This window comes from Lactuca serriola, chromosome 7 (assembly GCF_051521515.1).
Source record: "Lactuca serriola cultivar US96UC23 chromosome 7, Lser_US96UC23_V15, whole genome shotgun sequence".
Classification (NCBI taxonomy): Eukaryota; Viridiplantae; Streptophyta; class Magnoliopsida; order Asterales; family Asteraceae; genus Lactuca; species Lactuca serriola.
Window position 1 is genome coordinate 78,773,501 of NC_136414.1, and position 10,784 is coordinate 78,784,284.

General features: G+C 34.1%; 1 protein-coding gene across 1 annotated transcript; it reads right to left on the reverse strand.

Annotated features, from left to right (window-relative positions):
• Positions 1 to 1,070: 1,070 nt before the first annotated feature.
• On the reverse strand, positions 1,071 to 5,601 carry LOC145061674 (NADPH--cytochrome P450 reductase 1). Its single transcript, XM_079009209.1, has 17 exons — positions 5,074 to 5,601; positions 4,929 to 4,988; positions 4,746 to 4,822; positions 4,431 to 4,488; positions 4,280 to 4,363; positions 4,156 to 4,192; positions 3,956 to 4,025; positions 3,693 to 3,878; positions 3,513 to 3,605; positions 2,980 to 3,205; positions 2,785 to 2,868; positions 2,560 to 2,711; positions 2,372 to 2,468; positions 2,038 to 2,265; positions 1,840 to 1,962; positions 1,645 to 1,758; positions 1,071 to 1,313 (listed from the first exon to the last, which is right to left on the reverse strand). The coding sequence occupies exons 1-17, from the start codon at positions 5,431 to 5,433 to the stop codon at positions 1,233 to 1,235; spliced, it is 2,130 nt and encodes a 709-aa protein (XP_078865335.1). The 5' UTR covers positions 5,434 to 5,601; the 3' UTR covers positions 1,071 to 1,232.
• Between the last annotated feature and the right edge of the window lie 5,183 nt (positions 5,602 to 10,784).

Genomic DNA, 10,784 nt, shown 5'->3' on the forward strand with positions numbered 1-10,784 from the left:
ATTTTTCTGCAGATCGATGTTTTAGTTCTTCAAAAAATCTCATAGATCAATGTTCTTCAGAATGAAACAAACGATTTATTGCAACAGAGCTTCGATTTTATTCCAAAATCGAGTGGTTCTTTGTTCCAAGTTTCATTATTTTGTTCAAAAATAAAGTGTCTTGAGTTCTTTGAGCTTTTCACATGAACACACATATGGTGAGACAAAATTACGTTTTTTGTTGGATTTCTGTGGGTTCTAAACTTATTTTTTCGTGGGTAATCAATAATATTGGTAAGAAAAAACTCACATTTGATTGAAAAAAATGATCGGAAAATTCACATTTGACCGGGGAAGATAACCGGAGATGTCGTCGGAGGTAAGATACGCCGGAAATGTCATCGGAGGTGCTCCAAAACTGGTTTTACCTGCTATTGTCGGTAATAATGGTGTGATTTAGACAAAAATACAAGTTTAAGGGTTGACAGGACACCAAAAATAGTTAAGTGACTAAATACGTAAAAAAAAATTATAATTAGTTACTCTTTTAAGTCATTATCCCCTATATATATTGACAATGGTTATTCATGGCTGCGCCACTAAGTAATGTGACTTTACGACAATGGTTATTCACTAAGTGACGTGACATGTAAAGTGACATCAAAATGATGTTATAATATGTTACCAATACTCCACAAATTATTATTTTTTCACAGATTGAATATATCTAAATCATGATAAAAAGTGACATCATCGTTTTTGCACCTTGCATCACCATAATCTCACGTCGACTTTTCATCACCATTATCTCACGTCCACTCAAAGTTTCCAAACACCTCTTTTAAATGCACAGTTTTTCTCTACCCTCTTTTCTCCAATCATTGTATTCCAACTTCACCTAACTAAATCAATCGAATTCAAGTTCTTATACAACCATAACATAAATACACTTGCTTTTTTCAATTCATTACAACCATAAAAATGATAAAATAATGTTTTTTTGGTAAACACATGGACTAATTATATATGTATAATAAAGCTATACGTAATTACGTATCACCTTATAAATTACACCGAAAAAAGAGAAAAGAGAAAAGAAAGGAAAAAAAACATTCCAACAATAATAAGTTACAAAAAGTAACACATACACAAGAATATGAAAGAATTTCCGTACACATCAAATTGTGTTTCCCATCATTATACGTTTTTTTTTTGCTTAATTACGAATAAGTTGGCCTAATCCAAACTGATTGCTACCAAACATCACGAAGGTATCTTCCCGACATTTGTAGATTTTTCACATAAAGTTCTGCCTTTGAGGAGTCCAGAGATCCCTGATATCCGCCAAAAAGAAAATTAATATACGGTTTACTTTGATACATAAATAAATAATATTACAAAATATGGTGGTCAAATGTCCAAATTACCCTCAAGTAATGAGGTTTATGGAGAAATATGTAATTTTCAAATTGGGTATATGCCAAATAGAAAAGTAATGCTACAGTTAACAGTCACATCAAAAAAAGATGTCGGTTTTCATGAGGGGCCCACACGGTGTATTATTTAAAGCCTTAAAGGTAAGAAGATAAGAGAAGGTGGGCCCCAAAATATTTAACACCATATAATATTAAAATCCAAATAAATCAAGAATTGAATTGAACATACTTGTTCTTGGACAATAGTGTGGAGTGTTCGATGTACATCTTTAGCCATGCCTTTGGCATCACCACATACATACAAATACGCTCCTTCAGAGAGCAACTTCCATAGATCCGAAGCCTGCATCCACATTTTTTATATTAAAAAAAATTCCGAAATATTTAAATATTTAAATTCTAAATATTGTTTTTTTTTTGTCACCTTTTGAGTCATCTTATGTTGAACGTATTCCTTAGTTGGACCTTCACGGGAGAAGGCTAAAACAAGCTCGGAAAGCGCTCCAGTCTCCACAAAATTATGAAGCTCGTTTTCATATATGAAATCCTATAAAAAATGTTTATAAAAATTTAACATTCTTGAATTTTTTTTTTTTTAAAAAGATTTTGAACATATACATACCACTTTGCGATTTCTGCATCCGAAAAATAAAACGGATGATCCGAGTTGGGATCCGGATTCCTTTAGGGCTAATCTTTCTTGAAGGAAACCCCTAAAAGGAGCCAATCCGGTTCCTGGACCAATCATAATAATTGGGATTTTAGGATCAGATGGAAGTCTGAAATTTGATGTTCTAACAAAAATAGGTGCCCAACTACAATCTTCACTTTCTGTCATTGGCACTGCATTCTGAAAAATAAAACCATAAACTTGAAATCTCACGTTTACCCTTTTGGTTGCTATTTATAGAAAGAAAAGAAAAAGGAATTGATAATTGATAATTGATAATTAATACCTTCATCCAGGTGGAACAAACTCCTTTGTGGACACGTCCTGATGGTGTTTTCTCATACACTAATGCACAAGTAACATGAATCCTTTCTGGTGCCATTCTGTAAGATTAATAATATACATATAAATATTATTACATTCTTGAATTATTATTTTAACAAATAAAATCAAGATTATGGAAATAAACTTTACTTTGGGGAGGAAGAAATTGAGTAGTATCTGGGTTGTAAGCGAGGGGCAACAGATGCAAAGAAAACACCAAGTGGAGGTTTAGCTGAAGGGAAAGCCTCCATGACTTCAAGAAGGCTTCTTTGGCTTGACACTATCCACTGAGCATATTCATCCTGAACAATATTTATCCAACAAATAAATAAATAAATAACACCACTTTTCATGTTAAGAAAAGAAATCCCAAACCTTTCCAGCAGGAGATGCAAGGAATTTCAGTCTCTCGGCTTCATCAGGATCAGTAGCATGAGCAGCTAGGGCAAGTAAAGCAGACTGAAATAAATAGGCATCAAGAATTTGTTAAGTTTAAATTCGGATAATAATTATTGAAATAATAAATAGTACATTGCTAGATATGAAGGTATAAATTATAATTATAAATACCTTTTTGGGAGAAGTCAAAACATCTGCATAGGAAGCCAATGCTTTTCTTAAAGTGCATGGCGGGAAAGGAGGCGGCAAGGAGGCTCCACCGAGTGGTGTTCCGTCTTCTTTATCGGTATGGACCGAGAAGTAAGTGTCTGGCGGTAAACCTACCAATTTTTCAGCCTCATCCACAACTTCACTTAGATTCTCACAGTACACTCCAACATGGTCCCCGGTCTCATATCTAAAATACAAATAAATAAATAAATTAACAGATTCTTCCAACAACCCCTGACACTGTCAGATGTAAATCAGGTACACAGTAGCCACTGACAAAAGGGTTATTCTTCCAACAACCCTGACACTGTCAAATGTAAATCAGACACTGTCAGATGTAAATCAAATACACAATAGCTATCACATTGGTATGCAAAAGGGTTATTCTTCCAACAACCCCTGAGCTGACCCATAGTCACACTGTCAGATGTAAATCAGGTACACATAGGGTATTAGATTGGTAGATGGACAGTACTATGAATTTAAAAACTTACGATAGGCCAGTGTTGGAGATGTCAAATTCCAAATGAGTGCATGAGCGATCGGATTCAGGGGTATGGAGCTCCTTTTTGATAGCAACATTGGATCTTTTAAGCATAACAAGATTATGTCAAAATGTAGAAGATATAATAATGTTAAAATATAACGATAAAAATTTGAGAATGGTATGATACCTGACTGGATGTTGAGCATCATGAACAGTATGTCCATTTGTTTGACTATAATCTTCAGAAAACGAGTCTGGTTTTTCATGAATCACAACTCGGTATTCTGAAACAGCAGCTGTGTAGGGAGTGGCAACAGTTGTATCATCTTCATCACGAAGTAATTGATCCAATTCAGGCCACACTAACTCTTTCCTGAAGAAATGAAATATTAGAAAAGGGTAAATTTGTAAATATTTAATAGACAAAAGGGTAAAATTTTCTTTTAGTACCATGCAGTGAAGTCATCTTCTATACATTGATCATCATCTCCTAAGCCAACAGGAACAAGGCGATTTGCACCTGTAAATAGTAAAGAATAATAAAGTATAAATAATAGAAAATCAACAATTTGTACCAATTTGGCAAAAAAAAGTGTGCACAATTCACAAATGTAATATGTGTATTGCAATATGTCAAGAAATGAACATACCTGCCTCAACAAGCTTATCATCCACCACCTTTGCAATCTATATATCACAAACATTAAATTATAATGTTAAAGTTGCTTAATTATTAACCAAATAACCAATACACAACATGATATTAACTTTCACCTTGTTGAAATGCTCATATTGTCTATTGCCAAGGCCAAATACTCCATATTGAAGCTTTTTAAGCCATTCTCCTTTCTCATCACCCTACATAAATAGCAAGAAGATTTAATTAAACAATTAAAGATTGGTGTACTAGTTATGCAGTATTTACCTCAGTAAACCATTTATAGAATCTGGCAGCATTATCAGTTGGCTCACCATCTCCATATCTACACAACAAATTATCATACAAAAATCAATCAGTAGGTACTTATTAGCCACCTACCATATCTTTATGAAATTATACACATCATAGTAATAAATATTAAATACTCACTTACTAGATAGCGATATATGGTTAATAGTTTTTGTAAAATAAATTATTTTAACTAGAGGAGCTTCCAAAAATGGAAATCTTACAGGTTTGAGGGAAGTTGGGGTGAATCTAATCAGTGGGGGCAATTAATTGAGAAAATGGAAATCTTACGTAGCCAAAAAGAAGAAGGCCAGAGATTCTTTCTTTAGTTTCTCCTCATACTCTTCATCATCAGCAGCATAATCATCCTACATTTGGAAAATAAAATCAATTAGGATTCACGATTCAATTGGCTGATAAAGTTCAAACGCTTTGAGAATCTGATTTCCAGATGAAAGTTAATTTAATACTCACCAAATCAATTATTCTAAAGACCGCTTTTTCATATCGAGCTTTAGCTTCCTCAACAAGTGCCTTTAAACAAGAAGATATCAATGTCAATTACGCTAAAAAAAACTTATGATCGAAATCTAAATAAGTGTTGGCGGAAATTCTTCACCTTAGCAAAACCTTCAGCTGTTCCAGTTTGCGTGCCGAAGAAAACCGTAACTTTAGTCTTACCATCATCAACTTCCTCTTCCTGCACTCTCTTCGGAACCACAATCACCGGTGGCTCCAATTCCTTAGCCGACTTCTTCGTGGACGATCTCCGCCACACCAAAACGACAACACATCCAATCAACACAGCAACAGACGTCGTAAGTATCATCAACAGCTCACGGTTCTCCATAAGCATCGCCAACGAAGGCGGAATCATGGATTCTCCCGATTCCGATGCGTTCGATGTGTCAAAAATTTTGCCGTTGAGAAGCGCACTCATCAGATCAAACGCCGATATCTTAACGGAGTTGGATTGCATTTTTTCCACCCAATATCCAAACAATTCAACTACCAAACAACCCCTTGCCGACTAGAATACAGAAGATTCGAGAGTAGTCTTCGGTGAAAACAAAAACTACTGTTGTGTAGCTTTCTCTCTCTAGATCCTCTGGGGATTGGTAGGGGTAGTTGGGAGAAAGGTCTTGACTAGAGGGGGGCTTTTATGGTGGGGAAATGAAGGAGAGTAGAAAGAGGAGCCAACGCCTACCGAACCAGACTGGTCAGGCACACCTACCTTCCGTTAACCATGGTTACTTTCGTTACCATTACACAAATCTAGTTCATTTGTTTAAATTAAATAATAAGATTGAAAAAAACATGTTTAATAAATAATTTAATTATTAAAATAAGTACAAATAATAATAATTATTATTATTATTTTGTTCAGCTGACGTTATATGACCAGAGTTATTTAAGGTGCATGATCATTGATAACATAGCAATCACTCACAAAAGTTTTGTGGCATGAAGAGTATTTTAAAAATTATATAAATGTCCTCAATTTATAATCTGAAAATGAAAACCACATTTTAATCGGCTCAACTAACATTGATGTGTCTTTATACGTAGCTCACCTGATTTCAAGATAATGAGTGTGTTGCTCATGCAATATTTAAGAGTTTCCAGCTTTTAAGAAAAATATTAGAAAAAAAAGTTTAGTTAGATAGTAAAAACTTTTAAGTTTCAGAAAATTTCAAATCTAAAAGTACTTCAACTAATATTTAATAAAAAAAAAAAAGTTAGAATAAAACAAGTTACCATAAATATCCTTTAAAATAAATAGATTTTATCCATAATTTTGATAATTATTTTATACTGCTAAATATAAATATATTTAACAATACAAAATATAATTTATAAGAATTAAATATAAATATAGTTTAAAAATTATAATGTTTTTTATTTGAAACAACTAGGTTGAGCATAGGCATATACCCGTTTATTTTAGCCAGCGGTTCTTCTAAAATTGAAACTGGAACCAGAACCAGTCTAAACGATTCGTAAAGTTTTGAAATCGGTACAGGTTCTAATTTTGGTGTCGTATAACCCGGTTACTTTGTTTATCTTTTCAAAATACAAAGTACATGAAATTTATCCATTACAAACGACAAACAAAGGGAAAAAACATTTAAATGATATATACCATGTTGATCATTAAAAAATTATAATGGCAATAAAAGTAAACCATTAGTTAAAATAGAAACATTTTTTATGATTGTTATTGTTCTTTAAAGTTATTATATGCACCATAAATACAAATTGAAATTGGTTTTTAATTAACAATAAATGTTATATATATATATATATATATATATATATATATATATATATATATATATATATATATATATATATATATATATAAGCACTTCCGGTGGGTAATAGTTATGAAAAATGTTGGGATATATTTTGTGGTTTATGCTTTGTATTTGTATGTAATACGTGTTCTCGGTTTTGTAACGACCCAAATTTTCAAGTAACTTTTTCATTTTTAATTAACCAAACATTCCCATAAAATATGAGTAACATTGACTATTGTATTCAAAATTCATAACATTAACATTTTATTTTAAACATCAGAGTGTCCCATCAAATCAAATGTCGGAGAGTGCATGTTGCGCCATCATGCCTTGCATTTGCCCTTAGACTCGGAAGTACCTGAAACAAATTAACAAACTGTAAGCTAGTGTTTAGTGAGTTCCCCATAGCATACCCCACACAATCTACATAATCATATAATCCATATCAGCTATAAAAGCTACATAAACCATATAAGCCATGCATACAACATATAAGGATGTCGTGGGCTCCCCCCTAGGGTCTTACTCAGGGTCGGCTCGGAGATTTTAAGGGCCCTGTGCTAAAAAGAAAAATGAGGCCCTAAATATAATTTTTAATATATAAGGTAAACAAACTTAAGACGCTGAATTGTCGTTACGGAAAACTTAAAAGTAAACAAATTAATTAAAAAGGAACATATGGAATTTTATAAAAAGTTCAAGGGTTAATTATGTAACTTTTAAAAACTGATTTGCTAAACATATTGGAAGTAAGGGTTGATTATGAAATATATAGCATAAAGTAAGGGTCAAAACTGTAATTTGAATTTTAAAAATCAAAATGTCCTGAATATGAGTCGAACAAACTATCGCTTGGTTGAAAAGGAAAGGCGCTTTTGCCAGTTGAGCTATACACATTTTATGGAAAATTCGAATAGTTTCATATATATTTAATTATTAAATATATAATTTAATTAACACTCGGGCACTATTTTTTTGGGGGCCCTATGTGGCTGCACCTCTTGCCCTCCTTTAAAACCGGGCCTGGTCTTGCTCTAGGATGTCATTGTAACGACCTAAATTTTACAAAGAAATTTATCATTTTTAATTAATAAAACACATTTGCATAAACCATGAAATCCCAACATAATTGTTTCCAAATCAACATTCATTACAACTTTATTTAAATCACCAGAGTGTCCCCAAAACATATCAGTGAAAGAGAGATAGAGTGTACGCCGCGCCATCACGCCTTGCCCTTGCCCTTGGGTTGAGATGTACCTGAAACAAATCCACAAACAGTAAGCTTGAAAGCTTAGTGAGTTCCACAGAGCATAACCACACACAATCACATATAACATAACGTACTAGCTAAACAGCTATACAAATCACATAAGTCATGCATACAACAAATAGGGATGTCGTTGGCTCATCCCCAGGGTCTTACTCCAGGATGCCATGGGCTCCCCACATGGTCTTACACCTAAGTGTCATGGGCTCTCCCATGGTCTTTGATAGGAAAGCCATGGGCTCTCCATATGGTCTTACATCCAAGTTCCATGGGCTCTCCCATGGTATTTGATAAGAAAGCCATGGGTTCTCCACATGGTCTTACATCCAAGTACCATGGGCTCTCCCATGGTCTTCGACACCAACTTGCCACATATAATACAAGCATACTTCCTAGCTCATACCAACTATCATACAAAATAATATTATTACAGCTAGGACACTACATATCATGAAATGGATCGGCCTTGGTGCCTTAGACCCATTGGTATGGTGAGGAAACTCACATTTGTCTGCTGAATACGAAAGCTGCTCTCCTAATAGTCTGTAACCTCCCGTGCTAAATAATAATATTAATCAATGTTAGGACTTTAATTAATCAAAGGAAACACAAAACTCAAACCCTTCCATGAGGCCTAATTATCCTTTCCTTGTTAATGGGCCCAAAGTCAATGTCCAAAATTATTAATGGGCATCTGGGCCCAATAAGGCCCAATCAATATGTTCATGGCCCATAACAGATGAAATGACTTATAATTCCCATAATACAACCATGTCCAATAACCAAATGAGGCCTAATAGCTCAAAGGCCCAAAATAGATTCGAGCCCAACTATGATGCGTACGCTTGGCGTACCTGATGGGTTTTGGTCATAAGACATCCTATGTGCTCATAAAAACCCTAATGCTTGGATCTAGGTTTCTCTATTGTACATGCAAGTTATCCAAGACTATAAACCCTAGATCTAGAATATGATAATCAATATAACATATAATTAGGGTTTAGATCATACCTTGATTGTTATATAGCAATAACAATCCCAATTCCTCCTTGTATAGACTTTAGAAAGCATAGAGTCACAAATGTCACTCCTCTAATGGTTCACAAACACCATAAGCAAGAGGATGAAGAGGAGAGAGGACGGAGGCTGCCCAAAAAAACATGTGAAACCCTAGAAGGTTGCTTGTCCACGTTTTTGGTCATAAGGGATCTCTTTATATAGGAGGCAATTAGGGTTATCTAACAAGGAAACCCTAATTTGGATGCTTAAGCCCTAAGCAACCCATGGGGCCCTTTCCTTAAGGCCTTGGACGACTTCATATGGGCTTCCCCCAAAGAATTCGTCCACCTTATAATAAAAGGCAATCCATGACCCAAATTGCAATTATCTTATAATTACAATTCCAGTCTCTTAAGTTTAATTAATCTCTTTTAGTCACAAAACTAATTACCAATTAATTATTGACTAATATTAATTAAACAATATGATTTCTCCTTTAATATATTATTCTCATAATATATTAATAAATCATATTTGATCCTTTCTCTCCATAATTCATCCTATCAAGTTGTTTTGGTGAAGGCAACCCAAAAGGACCATGCACCATCGGGTCAAGTACATACCAAAATAGTTATGGACTTAGACACTAATCCAACAGTCTCCCACTTGGATAAGTCTAATAACTATTATGCGTATGACTTCAGATCCTAATCTGCAATCGTAGCTTTCCAAAGCCGCTGTTAACTCTGATCATATCAGATACGCGTGACCTTAGATAAGGGATCATATATTCCTCCATTCTAGATATCATATGAGATATGATTTCAAATCATTCTCTTTGTACTATATCTTGATTCCCGATTTATGACGACTAACTAATTGAACAAATCAAATTAGCCCTAGCCCGGCCGAGCATTTACGTTTGTCATCACTGAATCATCGAGGGGCCCAAATATATCGCTTTTATCCTACTTTAGATAAAAGGAACGGATAAAATTTGATATAATGCTTGCTTGCACTTACTCACCGAATCACACACAACAATATGTTTTATAACACCAAGTTACTAGTGCGTTTACATATTATCAATGTGCAACCGATTTGCAAGATACAACTCACACATCTCGGTTTCAAGAATATAAGATGTTATCGTCTCACCAATCACTCGTGATACAATTCATGGAGTGATCCAAGTGAGCGTGGGTTTGATCCAATGCTCAAATTCATATTCATAAGCAATCATGAACGTTGCAGCAAACATTTGCTTATGTCTAATACGCTCTAGACAATCTACAAACCAATTCATGATAGTCTTCATTCATACTTACTTCCAACATATGAACGAATGTGGCTCGTTCGAATAATTCGATTATTCTTAATAAATTCAATTATTCTGGAAGTCAAAACATGCAAATGTGAAACACAAGAATAATACTAATCCCATATGGTCTCAAACCTTTGAGTATAAATAAAACTCCTTTTATTTATCACCATATCGATTACTCATTATTTGTCGTTTCGGGTAATCAAATTCTTACTTGAATTACAACACTTGTCCCATGCTCCTAGCATGCACACAATGTTTACCTATGGTTCTTACTTTATGAAATAGATCAAATTGAACACATTTCCAATCATTCTCATTTCACAACTCCAAATCCTTTTCATAAGTGTAATAATATCAAGTTCTTGCCACTTATAGAATATGCTAGATTCTAACATTTTATGCAATGATCCATATGTAATATCACTGCACCAAAG